The following is a 16,709-nucleotide window of genomic DNA, read 5'->3' on the forward strand; positions in this document are numbered from 1 at the left end:
AAGTAGGCAATGACGTTCCCCACAGTTTATCCTGGAGGAATGACTTTGTATGTTTAATTATCCCAACCATAAAACAAATCCAGCACGCATTACTCCGGCGGACTAGTAAAACGTGACTATTATCGCACACAGATTGGCCAGAAAAACTACACTGAACTCAATCTCTCGTCTATTCAACTGCAAGTACAGTTTTGTTAAGGCCGAGGGCTAACATTTCACTTTTTCAATCTGAAAGAATTTTCACTTTCTGGTGTCCGTGGACCTCATTAGCAGGTAATTTCCGTACAGACCCTGTAGGCAGGGCCCAGATTCTGGTTATTAAATGCTCTGACAAATATTAATCTCTGCAGACATTCAGAAGCAGCGGCATGTATATTTCAGCCACATCTGCTAATTTCAGCACTTAACCCCAACATAGACTTTTTCCCTTGGAGAAGTCCTGGTCAATATTGAGCCCAAGATGTTTTATTTCTCAATAAATAGGGCCAGTTAGACCAGAATTTCCATGGAAGGCATATGTGCAACCATGGATAGTACTTCAGTTCTATCTCCATCAGTGGTATATGATAATGTACACTTCCACACAAAAAAATTGGAATAGCAGTTGCTCAATACCTCTTCTGAACCACCAGCAGCAGGTATATTTGATGCTGGAAGCTGTGTGCTTCGAACATCCTAGGAAATGGAAGCAAAGGGGAACTCAGGTAATGCAGAGCCCTGAACCGACTGACCCCGAGACGTTGAACGGAGAAAGCGTTAGACGGGCTTTAACTGTTCCCTTACTCTCAATCCACAATCCATTTGTTACAAGGTCTGGTAGGTGGTCACCATACTGCATGCAGCCAACAAGTCTAAGATTATTCACACTGCCAGCTGCCCAGCTAAATTGCTCACAAAAGCTTCTCCCTTATATCCATTGAGTCTAAGTCCCTGGTTCCAGGCAGAATCCAGACTTGTAATCATCAAGTAAGTAAACCTCAAAAAGGTACTTTTGAATCTGCTCTTGGATCAAACCCTTGACTGATGCACAACACCCATGCAAAGAGATTGATTGTCGCAATCACAAGGGCTATCACAGGAGCCAGACGTTACAATTCTTTGTTGGACAAGCGACCACTGAAGAGCCTCACTGGTATGCCTTCAACAACTACAAACACAACGTTGACCCAGTATATAAAACAACGACAGGACAAAACATTGTAAAATCCATGGCTAAGAGGGTAAGGAAGGTGCAATACAACTGAGAGTGGCGTCTGAAGCTAGGTCTGGAACGCCCTACATACTTTTTCATATCACCAAAATTGTTTAATTGAAGAGCATTGCACGTCAGTGGAAGCCACCTCAGCATCCAATAAGATAGGTTGAATCACTTTTTAAAATTCTTCTAAGCACTTCAATATAATCTGCCCTACCGGACTATTTAAATCAGAAGAATATATTTTATTCACCTGCTTCACCTCTGTCAGTAACAACTTCTGCATCTTATTTTTATCTAATGTTATGACCACTTCCTCTCTAGCTGCTTACACCTTTGTCTGAACTCCTTAACGAAGAGCCTGAAACATGAACTTTCCGTTGTATGATTTGCAAGGCTGGCACCGACTGAGTATTTTATTGCATGCAAGATTTCCTCAATTCCCTCGTGTTGTAAGATGTTGGGTCATTCTACTTTACCCTATTTTCTGATTTGCTCCGGGATTGCTTGAGATATTTTGAGAGATGTTTTTAAAAGGGATCTATTTAGGATAAAGCTGAGCAAATCATAATCGGTCAAGGGAATTTCAGTCGGGGGAAGAGTACAGGATCCAGTCCGAAGCTCGTTACATATAAACGTGTATCACTTGTATTATGTGGAAGTGCCTGAGCCTGCTTGGTTAAATCTAAGTCTTCTAAAATTGGCTTTATCTAGTTAGTCAAGGGTTTTAAATCATCCTCCCCGGTCTACTCTGCAAATACTGAAATAATCTATTATTAAATTCTAAGAACTTCCCATCCAGTTCCAATGGTTTGTAAACATGGCCTGTGACATATTTGGGCTCCACTTTCTCTTAACTGATACATGTTCACAACTGTAAAGTTAGAGAAGCAAAGCCATCAATGTGGCTTGAATCATCAGAGCAAACCCATGCACACCCCTCTGATATTCCTCTTATTATATCTAAGTTAAGTTCATGCAGAATGAAGCTCACTCAGACTGAAGTCAACCAGCATCCCTGGGAGAGCCTAGGTAAACCAGGATACTTTAGGCGCCAAACACAATAAATCGACCTCTGATTATAAACTTAAAAATAAAGGGATCTAATACTTGGCGGAACAGGGATTGGCAATGCCTCTCTTCAGACCAAGGGCATCGCCACTGGTCAGTCGATGTTTACTCGTTGCACAAATATGTTGACAGAGACGGGGAAGAAACTCCTGTAGATGTTGAAAACAAATCAGCTGAAATATGTTGCAATGTGCTGTTCCTGGACTGCCACAGATCCTCCCAAGTGGTATGAATCAAAGCAGGCTTGAATCTTGAAACCCTTCTTTAAAACAACAATGCTCTACCATTTCCTTTAGGTAATCCAACTTGATCTCTAGGACAGTGGCGTAAAAGCCAGTGTCCATAGTTTTTGCTCACACTGGCTCATCCTGAGAATATCTTTCTCACCTCTCGTCTACGTTGGCTGATCCCAGCACCAGAAGACCGCCGGGCATCCCACGTGACCAGAGGCTCAGCTGAGCAAAGAGGTAGGCGATGACCATTCGTACCCTAGCCTGCAGAGCAAGAGTGTAAAGAGATTGAAATCTGTTAGTATCAGACACTCGAATGCACAAAAAATGTTTTAACACCTAAGCTCACTCAATTAATATGGATGAAGCACATGTTAGCAATGGCGGAGAAAACAGGGTTTGAATATGAAAAATCTAAAAAGCGACCTTCCCTGAAAAGGAAAGTAAACCATATTTTTTTACATCACTGGAAAAGAAAAGAAACAATTTATGCCATTTCTCATTTCATATCCGACCTCTCCAAACTGAGGCACGCAAAATGATGGGGGGACCACTTCAGAATGTATGGCGAGAGGGCCGAGTCTCCTGTATCTCACAGATATTCATTAGCTCTGGGCTGAGTGGTGGCTCTCTGAAAAGTTGGACAAGCCCACCCTCATGCCACAGGGGCCTGAGTTACTCGCCCAAAAGGCCCATGTTGCGGTCATGGATGGAGTACAGTTTTTCGGGCACTACAAGGCAGCATTGTTATTTCTTTTTTTTAGTCCCTGTTGAATATATCACTTCAGTTATTCTTAAGCCATCCAATAATAATTCAGTAAACAATCTCACAAGTTTAACAGACATATTAGGACATTTATAACTGCATATACAGTAGAACCCAAGAAAATTATATTAAGATTCAGTTTTAACAAATTGCAACACTCACATGCACAAAATCTATGCTGTATTTGAATGTTGTATAAACAAAAAGTAAATAGATAATACATGTTTTCTTTAAGCATACATTTTTACCTTTCGGAATGTGCATGCAAGTGACCCATTCAAATTTGTGAGAGCATTCGTGTGATAGTTCTACATAATTTTCTCTCTATTCAGCACAAGTTTCCTTTGAATGAGTACAGTAGAGTCCTCATTATGATTGGCCATGAAAATTGCCTAGTATTTACACCCCTAAGAGGTATATCTTTGCTATTTGCACCTCAGAGGGCGAAAACCCAAGCTGGACTGTGAAACCATGAAACTAGGATTACCAGGTGTAGAGTCCTCCCCAGCCTGGATACTCCGTAATGAATACCCCACACACTGAGTTATGTATCACACGTCTACATTCTTCAGCGTGTAACTGCAAACAACATTCTAAACTTACATCCACTGCCCCATGCTATAGCACTTACGTCATCATGCTATTGAGTCTTTCGGGATCCAAAAAGGTTCCATCATTTATACCCAGAAGACATGCCACCAGGGGTATTGTAAATTATTAATTTTGACCCCGACTTTCACCCGGGCCCATCAGAACTTAGTAGTCATTGTTAAGGAGGGCCTTACAAGTCTGTTCTTTTTAAATAAGTCTACGTTTGAGGAAAATGCTGCTTATCAAGTGCGTCTGGGAGCTGCTGTATGTATTCCAGTCTTGATCTATAAGGTGCTTGGTCCTCACAGAAGCTATGTGTTTCAAGCCATGTCCTACTTCATTGTGCAGGGTCTGATCAGAGCAGGGATTTCTCTGAGGTTACAAGTCTGCTAATAAATGGGAAGTCCGCTTTGCAGGAGTTCTGAGACAGGTTTTAAGGCAGGAATCATCTCTGGACAGATACTGTAGACCACCCCCAAGACTTGTTTGTGTTCCTCTCAGAAAGGGATGGAAATTGTGACAGACAGCCCAGGGGGTGTCTTCATACACAAAATCCTACCCACAGTCATTCCTCTTCAAAAGCTCTGGGCCCAGGACTCATGGCTAACATTTTACTAAAGAAGGCATTTAATCCAATGCAAACATTGCAAATCGTGATTTAAATTTTTCGAAAGCAACAATTTTTAAGTGTGGAAAAACCGCGGCACAAGTTCATCACAACCTTTAGTAATTCACAAAATAGCAATCGAGTCTTTATTATTGCATGAGTTGAATTTTGAGGATTGCAAGTTAATCACAGATCTCCTCCCAGCCAACACCTTGTCTCACCCCACCCTCCTGCTCAACAATGATCAGCTCTTTGCCCTATCCTCTCACACTACCTATTCACACAAGCTCATCGATAGCCACGCCCACCTCCATACCAACTATCTCAACTCCACACGTAAACCCACCCTCTTCCAACGCATACTCACTGGCAACCGCTCTCCATGCCAGCTTCGACTCTTGTACTTGACGTCCACTGTCACACCAGATATCCAATCTTGCAACCAATATCTACTCTAGAACTTCAGCCTCATTTTTGCTATCTGCAAAATTAATTATAAAAACAAGAATTGTACGGAAAATCAGAGAAAAACAAGATCACAGAATTTGTAACTCTACATCTCTTTTTTTGAGACAACTCTAGCTCTCAGGCCGGACTACTGTTCTCCAAAAAAAAAAGAAAAGAAAATCCACACAAGACATATCTAATAGAGGGGCTTTTGTTAGGAGGCTTCACCCATTGGTTTGCTGAACTGTCGTTCACATTTTGCTTCACGCTTGAGAGCAAACAGCAAGGGGCTATCGGTCAGCGCACTTTACACACTGGCTCGCTTCACTTTGAGTGCCTGCACAATTGTTCACATCCTTTTAAAACAAGCATCGGCAAAGTCAATATGTCTCGCCTATTAGCTTTCCCAATGTTTTTTAGCCTTGCTTCACAGCATCACCAATGCTGTGTAGCCCAGGCAAAAAACAAAGTAATAAAAAAGGCACCATGATATGTCGCGTCATTTTACAGGTGCACGCACCATGTGTGTAAACAAAAAGACGTGAACTATGTTTTTTATTTACTGTTTTGGACCGGTAAATAAATTTTTTTTTAAAAAGTAGCGTGAAAGAAGGGTTTTCATGAAGCCCAGAAAGAGCAGAGCAACATGGAGGGCCAGGGTAGAGGGAAGCAACACAGAAGGTTGAGGTGGGTAGCAACATAGAGGGCATGTGGGTGGGAAGATGCAACATGATGAGTGGTGGAAGCAACACACAGGGTGGGAGGGGTGGGGTGGAGAAGCAACAGGCATGAGATAAAGAGGGCACGGGTGGGGGAAACGCTGAGGGTGGGGATGAGACGCAACAACCAAGAGAGGAGGATATGAGTGGGGGAAGCAACACAGAGGGTGGGGATGGGAAGCAACAGGTGGGAGAGAGAGAGAAGGAGGGGGTGGGTGGGGAGGCAACATCCAGAGCAGGGTGAGGAGGAAAAGCAACAGCGAGAGGGCAATGTAGAACAACAGGGGGAGAAGCACCCAGGAGAGAAAACAACAGGGATGGTACATGAAGGTAAGAGCAACATGTGCGGGAAGAAGAAGACAAGTGACAGGCAGCAGCACAGTGTGCAAAAAGAGAGAAGTACACAAGGGAATCAGCTGGAAAACACATACACTCCCATGGAGTGCTTTACTAAAAAAAAAAAAAAAAAAAAAAAAAAAAAGTTATTCAGCATAGAAGCCAGCTAATCAAACTAGATCGTAAAGAGGATATGGTCTAGGGAATCGACAAACACAAGACTGACAAGCTGCGACCCGAATAAAAAGCAAGTTAATGACAGCAACAGGAAAGCAAACCAATAACGCCTGTATGTTTTTGGTAAGCCCATAATATGTCTCACACCAGGGAGCGCATGCGATGTCTAGTAGGCTCGACTTAAAACCTTTCTCGTCAGTGACAAAACTCCTTAAAAATGTGCTCTTTTTAATTATATTTTTATATATTCTCTTTAAAAAAAAGTCTATGTATTTTGTCTGAGCAGAAGATGCCCAGTTAAATGGTGTTTTATTTCATGTCTCCGTTTTGATATTGCTGTTATAAAGTGTTTAAGTGGCACTGTCCCTGCTTGCAGACTGAGTGCGTGGTTGAGTGACAATTTGTCACCTTTCAAAAAATAATAGTCAAATACACATCAAAACTAAAAGTTTTGTGTTTTATTAAAGAAACATTACTAATAAAATAGCAACATTCGTGATGTTTTTTAATTTAACATTTTTATTACAAGCATGCTGACTACACTCAAGTGGCATATGCTTGCAATAATGAATGTAAAACAAATTATTTACTGCAGCAGCATTCCATAGCCAGGCCAACTGGCTTTGCCAATGCTTGGTTTTATAGGTCATCCATTCGGCCTGCAGTGCATGGAGATCTAGTGATTCCACAACATTCTGGAAAAGCAAGGGAGTCAGTCACATGTCTTGCTCTGCAGGCCATATGACAGTTCCGGACTTTGCTCGGTCCTGTTACCCTTTCAAAAACAACAACTCAGAGTTACTCATTTACAGGTCGACAGCACAATACAGACTGATTTAATATGGAATACAACTTTCATGAACTATAAACCAAGTTGAAGAAATGTACAATATTATTTGCTATTTATGATTGAGTTACTTCATAAGGATTACTTAAGGAATCTATGGCAAACCTCTTCCCTGTCCCACTCGTAACGATTGCTAGAAAAAGCCAGTTTTCACAGGTCACGATATAAGCACTGCAAAGTATGCTGCGATCGCCTATATCTAAAATACAGAAATTAAGAAAAATGCAAATAAAAAGCTTTAGTTCAGAGGCATTTGACAAGAGCACCTGGATTAAAATACATCACTTACAAAGGTTTTTTTTTTTTTTTTAGGGAGCATTGGCTCCGAAAATAGTGGGAGTCTGGAGTCATGGGTGGGCCTCGGGCATATATGATACTGGGGGGTGTTTGAGACACCCACCATATAATTTTGTGCATGATGTAGAATAAGACATGCTAGTACTCAAAACAACTGTGCTGTGATTCTGCAGCCACAAGCTCGATACATAACGGAGCACCTGGTGGTGACATCATCTAGGTGCAGAAACTGTGCCTCTGACAATTGCACATTGCTCTTGGTGTCCCATAATGATAACAGAAAAGTAGGTAGTGACTTTCCAGAGAATTTCTCCAATTGATGGCATATTCTCAAGACTGAGGCCTTAAAATGCCTCCTTTTAAAGGTATTCCACTGCTGCGTGCCCTGCTATATCTCAATAGCCAGACCGCTTCCTATCTGCGACGTATGGGTCACAAAACCAATTTTCCAAGTCAGAAAAGTCTTTTCCATCTCGCAAAACAGGTTTAGTACACATCTAAAAGCCACTTTACATTCTCAAACCCTGCGAGTTTGCTTGAGGATCCTTGTTCACCTGTCCTGCTAACAGAATCATCCATAGAGCATTGGTATTGGTCCTTCTCTTTGTGGAAGGAGGGCCCAGCAATCACAAGACAGACATAACACAGACTATTCTATACATCCCTTATATAGATCCAAAACACAGTGTTCGTGAATCTATTAAGTGAGAAGGTGACTTGATTGTTGCATTTCACATTTAATAGCACGCTCAGTTTTAGAAGAGACAACACAGGCATTGCAGTTTATGTTTTGAAAGGAATCAACTTATCAACAATTAATTGCATGATGTGTAGACATTAGTTAACAGTGCTGAGAAAGTCTTAAGTTGCCATACAGTTCCTGAAGCAGATGCAATGCACAGGCTCTATAAAGAAAAGAAAGCAAATCAATCTTATCTGGGACTTGAAGTCTGAGCTAGGCAACCACATCCCGAAACCATGCCATTAGCGGCAATACCTGTATGTTCTGCAAGGCCAGGTTCTCCCTGCTGCACCCACCATGGACTCGGAACAATGGGACCTTTCCCGTCACCATGCTGAAAATGTTTGTCACAGCCTTCACCACCCCGTCTATGTTCACATTCAAATGACAACTGGAAAAAATACATGATAAAAAAAAAAAAAAAATCAAATAATGCAGTAAGACCATTATTAATAAAGGTAAAATTTGTTGGGCTTTGAATTAATAAATGCATGAAATATTAATCTAGCCCAACTAATATCCTACTTGAGAGTCCTGACTCAAACAAATAAAACAGGTGGAAGAATCGATGCAAAAGCCAAGTCTTGATTTTTTATCCCTAAAAACAGGTAATTGGGTTCAATTCTTTTATTAGGAGGAGGCATGTTCCATAGGTTGGAGGAAAGACAGTTGAAGGATCGTCTACGGAGGCACGTCTTGTTACTCTAGGAATGGCTATCAAAAGAAGCTACACAGAGAGTGCAGGACTATAAGGAGCAATACGGTTCTTAATATCAAGGTAAAGCTTAGAGCGAAAACGTGGGCACAACAAAACACAACTGCAAGATCCACATACAAAGGCACCCTCAACCTCTACCACCAACAACTACAAGACACAAAGAAAAAGCCCCTAAGTCTCAGAATCTAAGTCAGACCCAACAATGCCAAAGAACTCTGCACCACCATCAAGGAGTTCTCCAGTCCCGCGGCCACCAACATCATCATCCCATCCCAAGCACTCTAAGATGCCTTCTCAAACTTCTTCGAACAGAAGACTGCCAAGATCTACAACACATTCGACCCACAGCATAACAATATGATCACCGAGCAGGACACTTCCCTTATCACCAAACAGCAGCTAAGCAACAGGAAGCCCCTCTCAAATGAAGACACTAATAGCAGGAAGAATACCCTTCCCTGCAGAGCCCCCTCAGATTCAGGCTCCCACTTCATATACAACCTTGGAAGAACCATCATCTCCCCAGTGCTTACCACTATCGCCAAAACCTCCGTAAACACTGCCACCTTCCCGTCTTGCTGGAAAAATGCATAAGTCAACTTCCTATTGAAGAAACCAACAGTGGACCCAAACAACCTCAGCAGCTACAGATCCATCTTGCTCCTGCCTTTTCCAGCTAAAGTTATGTACAAAGCCAGCAAAACCCAACTCACAGACCATCAAGAACTACATCAACTACTAGACAGCTCTCAATATGGCTTTCGCACCAACCACAGCTCAGAAACAGCCCTTATTGTGTCCATCAATGACATCAGTAGCATCCTTGAAAAGGGCGCACTCATCCTCCTCAACCTCTCTGCAGCTTTTGAGACAGTCTTCCACAAATCACTTATCAGAACGCTTTAGGACCAGGCTATCTGTGTACCGGCCCTCAAGTGGATATCCTCCTTACTCACTTTCAGAACTCAGTGAGTTAATCTTCCCTCTACACTTCAGAACCCAAGAAACTCATCTGCGGAGTTCTACGAGGATCGTTGCTCAGCCTAATACTCTTCAAGGTCTTCATGATATCTCTTGTGGACATTGGTAGAGCCCTTCGCATCAACATAGAATCCTATGCCGATGACACACAGCTCACCCACTCCCTTACCGACTCAACTTGCACTGCCAAAGCAAAGTTCGCCAACTGCATGAGCAACATCGCTGCTTGGATGAAAAACTATCTCCAGATCAACACAGACAAAAACTGAAGTCCTTATCTTTCACAACAAGCACTCCCTCTGGGACGCCTCTTCAAACTTGCTTCCCCACTCACTCCTACAGACCAGGCCAAGAACCTCAGGATAATAATGTACACCAACCTCGCCAAAAGCAAACAGAGCAACACCGACGCCTCCTCATGCCTTCCCATCCTGCGAATGCTACACAAGATTTTCAATTGGATCCCACTTAACACCAGATGAACAGACACTTATCACAAGTAGACTTGACTACGGAAAGACCCTCTACTTCATAAACACAGCCCAAGTTCAACAAGCCAGAACACCACCACCAAACTCATCCTGCAAAATAACCACATCTCTCCACATCTCATCAATGTCCATTGTTCCCAGTCCAGGAAAGATGTAAGTTCAAGCTACTCAACTATGCCTACAAAGGTCTTCACAACACCGACCCAGTCTACCCCAATCACTAACTCAACTTCTACCAACCCACCAGACACCTTCAATCAGCGTCCCATGCAAGACCGCACCTCTCTCACATCAAGAAGGCCAGAAGCGAAGGACACTCCTTCCCATACCTCCCAGCCAAGACCTGGAACGACCTCCCACAACACCTCAGAACCTCTCTCTCCTTCACTGACTTCCGATGGAACCTCAAGACATGGCTCTTCCAGACAAAATAGGCAGGCTCTTCACCTTCCCCCCCAGGCCTACCCAACTCTGCATCTGGATACCCTCACAGGTGATTAGTTGCGCTCTACAAATTCATATAACACAAGGTGCTCTTTGCCTTAGAAAGCCCTATGCCAGGTACAAAGAACCTTAAAGATAGAATGTTTCTGAAGTGTGAGCCAATGTAGCACCTGAAGATGTCCAGAAATGGGATTGCGAAAAGGAATTACAAGTAAGAGTATTGAAGCCAGCTTCAATATTTTGAATTAACTGCAGCCTATTTAGCAAAGTTGCAAGAAGGCCAAGATAGAGTGGGAGCAGAGGTAGAACTCAGCACAATAGCCAAAAAAACATATAATAGTGACTTTCTTTATTTGTATAGAGAAAGAGAAACTGCATTTAATATGTACCATCAATTATTTACTGATGTATCAGAGGTTGGGGGCTGTGCCAGTTCCTTCGGGTACCAGTCTGAAGGACCAGATAGAGGGAAGTGTTCCGAAGATGAGTGCCTCAGTCTTCTCCCCATTTAACTTGCGGGAGCTGGCAGTTACATAGGAAGCAATCTCTATCATACATTGCTTGAAGTTGTCTGCAGTGGGTTGAACCTATGCATTAAAAGAGACAATCTTTGTAGCACTGAGTGAAACAGCAGAGAAGTCTTTCAAGAGGCAGTGTAGCTGAAGAGAGAATTAGAGGCGAGTTGGGCACAGCATCCCTTCTACTGGAAGGGGCACATAGAGAGGAAGATAAGACAATGCACTGTCCTTATCTTTGGAGACATCCTCCACTTACAAGCTCAGACCTGTAGTTGAATTTGAAAAAAAAAACTCAAAAACCTAATAAAAGGCAGCCAGGAAAGGAAAATGTCACTTACCCAGTGTACATCTGTTCGTGGCATTAGTCGCTGCAGATTCACATGTTGTGCATATTCCGCCGTCTGGTGTTGGGTCGGAGTGTTACAAGTTGTTTTTCTTCGAAGAAGTCTTTTCGAGTCACGAGACCGAGGGACTCCTCCCACTTCGGTTCCATTGCGCATGGGCGTCGACTCCATCTTAGATTGTTTTCCCCGCAGAGGGTGAGGTAGGAGTTGTGTATGCTAATAATAGTGCCCATGCAATGGAATAAATACGTATGTACAAAATGAAGGTTTAATGTAATATATTTACAAATGTACAAATGTTCAAGATCTACTTCTAAACGGCTACAGGCTCCCGGGGAGGAGGGTGGGCGCATGTGAATCTGCAGCGACTAATGCCACGAACAGATGTACACTGGGTAAGTGACATTTTCCGTTCGGTGGCATGTGTAGCTGCAGATACACATGCTGTGCATAGACTAGTAAGCAGTTATCTCCCCAAAAGCGGTGGTTCAGCCTGTAGGAGTGGAAGTAGTTTGAAATAAAGTTCTTAGTACGGCTTGACCTACTGTGGCCTGTTGTGCAGATAACACATCTACACAGTAGTGTTTAGTAAATGTATGAAGCGTAGACCATGTTGCTGCCTTACATATTTCGTTCATTGGAATATTTCCTAGAAAGACCATGGTAGCACCTTTCTTTCTAGTTGAGTGTGCCTTTGGTGTAATAGGCAGCTCTCTCTTTGCTTTAACATAACAGGTTTGAATGCACTTTACTATCCATCTGGCGATACCTTGTTTTGAAATTGGATTTCCTGTATGAGGTTTTTGGAAGGCAATAAATAGTTGTTTTGTCTTCCTAATTTCTTTTGTCCTGTCAATGTAGTACATTAGCGCTCTCTTGATGTCTAATGTATGTAGTGCTCTTTCAGCTATTGAATCTGGCTGTGGGAAGAACACTGGTAATTCCACTGTTTGGTTTAAGTGGAACGGTGAGATAACCTTTGGTAAGAATTTTGGATTTGTTCTTAGAACAACCTTATTTTTGTGTATTTGAATAAATGGTTCTTGTATGGTAAACGCCTGTATTCCACTTACTCTTCTTAGAGATGTGATGGCAATGAGAAATGCAACTTTCTACGTTAAGTATTGCATTTCACAAGAATGCATGGGTTCGAAAGGTGGACCCATGAGCCTTGTCAAGACAATGTTGAGGTTCCATGAAGGAACAGGTGGTGTCCTTGGTGGTATAATTCTCTTTAGGCCCTCCATAAACGCTTTAATGACAGGTATTCTAAATAGGGAAGTTGAATGAGTAATCTGCAGGTAAGCAGATATTGCTGCGAGATGGAAGAGAAAGCTAGATTTGATTTTTGTAAATGTAGTAAATATCCTACTACATCTTTTGGAGATGCATGCAATGGTTGGACTTGATTATTATGGCAGTAACAAACAAATCTTTTCCATTTACTTGCATAGCAGTATCTAGTGGATGGTCTTCTAGCTTGTTTTATGACCTCCATACACTCTTGTGTGAGGTTCAAGTGTCCAAATTCTAGGATTTCAGGAGCCAAATTGCTAGATTCAGCGATGCTGGGTTTGGATGCCTGATCTGTTGTTTGTGTTGTGTTAACAGATCTGGCCTGTTGGGTAGTTTGACATGAGGTACTACTGACAGGTCTAGTAGTGTGGTATACCAAGGTTGTCTTGCCCATGTTAGTGCTATTAGTATGAGTTTGAGTTTGTTTTGACTCAATCTGTTTACTAGATATGGAAGGAGAGGGAGAGGGGGAAAAGCGTACGCAAATATCCCTGACCAATTCATCCATAGAGCATTGCCTTGAGATTGCCGGTGTGGGTACCTGGATGCGAAGTTTTGGCATTTTGCGTTTTTTTTTGTTGCAAATAGATCTATTTGAGGTGTTCCCCAAATTTGGAAGTAAGTGTTCAGGATTTGGGGGTGAATTTCCCATTCGTGGACCTGTTGGTGATCCAGAGAGAGATTGTCTGCTAGCTGGTTCTGGATCCCTGGAATAAACTGTGCTATTAGGCGAATGTGGTTGTGAATTGCCCAATGCCATATTTTTTGTGTTAGGAGACACAACTGTGTCGAGTGTGTTCCCCCCTGTTTGTTTAAATAATACATTGTCGTCATGTTGTCTGTTTTGACAAGAATGTATTTGTGGATTCTCATTGGTTGGAATGCTTTCAACGCTAGAAATACTGCTAACAATTCTAGGTGATTTATATGAAACTTTCTTTGATGTACGTCCCATTGTCCTTGGATGCTGTGTTGATTGAGGTGTGCTCCCCACCCTGTCATGGAAGCATCTGTTGTTATCACGTATTGTGGCACTGGGTCTTGGAAAGGCCTCCCTTTGTTTAAATTTGTACTGTTCCACCATAGAAGCGAGATGTATGTTTGGCGGTCTATCAACACCAGATCTAGAAGTTGACCCTGTGCATGTGACCATTGTGATGCTAGGCACTGTTGTAAGGGCCGCATGTGCAATCTTGCGTTTGGGACAATGGCTATGCATGAGGACATCATGCCTAGGAGTTTTAATACCATCTTTGCGTGTATCTTTTGTGTTGGATACATAGCTTGTATCACCTTGTGAAAATTTTGAATCCTTTGTGGACTTTGAGTGGCTATCCCTTTTGTTGTGTTGATTGTCGCTCCTAAGTATTGCTGTGTTTGACACGGCAAAAGGTGTGACTTTGCATAGTTGATGGAGAAACCCAGGTTGTAAAGGGTTTGTATAACATAATCTGTGTGGTGTGAACACTTTGTTAGCGAGTTGGTTTTGATTAACCAATCGTCTAGGTACGGGAACACGTGTATTTGCCTCCTCCTGATATGTGCAGCTACTACTGCTAGACATTTTGTAAAGACTCTTGGTGCTGTTGTTATTCCGAATGGCAACACTTTGAATTGGTAATGTATTCCTTTGAATACGAACCTTAGGTATTTCCTGTGCGAGGGATGTATCGGTATATGGAAATACGCGTCTTTTAGATCTAACGTTGTCATGTAGTCTTGCTGTTTCAGTAGTGGTATTACGTCTTGTAACGTGACCATGTGAAAGTGGTCTGATTTGATCTAAGTGTTTAGTGTTCTGAGATCTAATATTGGTCTCAGACTTTTGTCCTTTTTCGGTATTAGAAAGTACAGTGAGTAAACTCCTGTGTTCTTTTGTGTTTTGGTACTAATTCTATTGCGTCTTTTTGCAGTAATGCTTGAACTTCTAGTCCTAGAAGGTCTATATGCTGTTTTGACATATTGTGTGTTTTCGGTGGGACGTTTGGAGGGAGTTGGAGAAATTCTATGCAATAACCATGTTGGATAATTGCTAAGACCCAAGTGTCTGTTGTTATTTCCTCCCATGATTTGTGGAACTGGCTTAGTCTTCCCCCCCACTGGTGTTGTGTGAAGGGGTTGTGTGACCTGTGAGTCACTGTTTATTTTGAGGGGTTTTGGGACCCTGAAACTTTCCCCGGTTTCTTGGGAATTGGCCCCCTCTGTATTTGCCTCGAAAGCCACCCCTTTGATATTGTCCCTGGTAGGTAGGTGGTCTTGTTTGTGAGGTGCTGGCTTCTGTGGCTTGACCTCGAAACCCTCCTCTGAAAGTTGTTTTGCGAAATGTGCCAAATGTGCCTCTGCCCTGCGGGGAATAGAGTGCGCCCATGGCTTTGGCTGTGTCAGTGTCCTTCTTTAATTTTTCAATTGCAGTGTCCACTTCTGGGCCAAACAATTGCTGTTCATTGAACAGCATATTGAGCACAGCCTGTTGTATCTCAGGTTTGAAGCCAGATGTGCACAGCCATGCGTGCCTCCTTATTGTCACAGCAGTATTTATTGTTCTTGCAGCTGTATCTGCTGCATCCATAGAAGAACGTATTTGGTTGTTGGAGATATTTTGCCCCTCTTCAACCACTTGTTTCGCTCGTTTCTGGAATTCTTTGGGGAGGTGCTCGATGAGATGCTGCATCTCGTCCCAATGGGCCCTGTCGTATCGCGCTTGGAGTGCTTGCGAGTTGGCGATGCGCCACTGATTTGCAGCTTGTGCTGCAACCCTTTTCCCAGCTGCATCAAACTTGCGGCTCTCCTTGTCCGGAGGTGGTGCGTCGCCTGATGTCTGCGAGTTGGCTCTTTTACGAGCTGCTCCTACGACTACTGAATCTGGTGTCAGTTGTGATGTAATAAAAGCAGGGTCTGTGGGCGGTGCCTTGTATTTTTTCTCCACCCTTGGAGTTATTGCTCTGCTTTTAACAGGCTCCTTGAAAATCTGTTTAGCGTGCCTTAGCATTCCCGGGAGCATGGGAAGGCTTTGATAATGGCTGTGGCTGGAGGACAGGGTGTTAAAGAGGAAGTCATCCTCAATAGGCTCCGAATGTAGAGATACATTATGAAATTTGGCTGCCCTAGCTACCACCTGTGCATATGCTGTACTGTCCTCAGGTGGTGAGGGTTTAGTTGGGTACGACTCTGGACTATTGTCCGATACTGGAGCATCATAGAGGTCCCATGCTGCCTGATCATCCTGGCTCATGGTGGTATGAGCTGGTGATTGTAGTGGAGTCTGTGCCGGTGATACATGAGTTGACTGTGGTGGAGAGGGTGGTGGAGTTATCCTCTTTACCACCTTTGCTTGTGGTGGCTTGTCTTGTTGCTGGAAGTCAAGTTTCCTTTTCCTTCTGATTGGGGGAAGAGTGCTGATTTTCCCTGTACCCCTTTGGATAAAGATCCGCTTTTGCGTGTGATCTACCTCTGTAGTTTGTAATTCCTCCTCAAATCTGTGTCTTTTTAGTTGGGAGGACAGTGATTGTTCCTCTGAGTAGGAACTGGTTTTTGGTTCGGTTGCCGGATGTTTTGGCACCGAAACCGTGTCTTTAGTTGTTTTCGGCTCCGACGAGATCTTTCTCTTTTTCGGTGTCTTGGCCTCTCGGTGCCGACCATCTTCGGTGCCGCTATCTCTGTGTCGAGTAGCTTCGGTGCCGCTATCTCGGTGTCAAGCCTTTTCTGCACCACTCTCTCGGTCACGAGAGTGTTGCGTGCCTGTGTCTCGACCCGAGTCGGACGACTTCGGCACCAGCTCGCCCTTTTTCGGTGCCGATGGACGGTCACCTACTTTATGGGTTATGCCATGGCCTGTTGGCAGTGGCGTCCCCTGGGCTTTGTCTGTTTTTTCGTGTGATCTTTCTTTCGACGT

At 43.1% G+C, this 16,709-nt stretch overlaps 1 protein-coding gene across 1 annotated transcript in view; it reads right to left on the bottom strand.

Moving 5' to 3' along the window:
- NADSYN1 (NAD synthetase 1) overlaps positions 1-16,709 on the bottom strand; it is a 154,966-nt gene that overhangs the window by 37,880 nt on the left and 100,377 nt on the right. The window contains exons 15-16 of the mRNA XM_069221909.1: positions 8,281-8,416; positions 2,654-2,760 (exon numbers count right to left, since the gene is read on the bottom strand). Of these exons, the coding sequence (XP_069078010.1) occupies positions 2,654-2,760; positions 8,281-8,416 (243 nt within the window). The remainder of the gene's footprint in view (positions 1-2,653; positions 2,761-8,280; positions 8,417-16,709) is intronic.

Source organism: Pleurodeles waltl, chromosome 3_1 (genome assembly GCF_031143425.1).
Source record: "Pleurodeles waltl isolate 20211129_DDA chromosome 3_1, aPleWal1.hap1.20221129, whole genome shotgun sequence".
NCBI lineage: Eukaryota > Metazoa > Chordata > Amphibia > Caudata > Salamandridae > Pleurodeles > Pleurodeles waltl.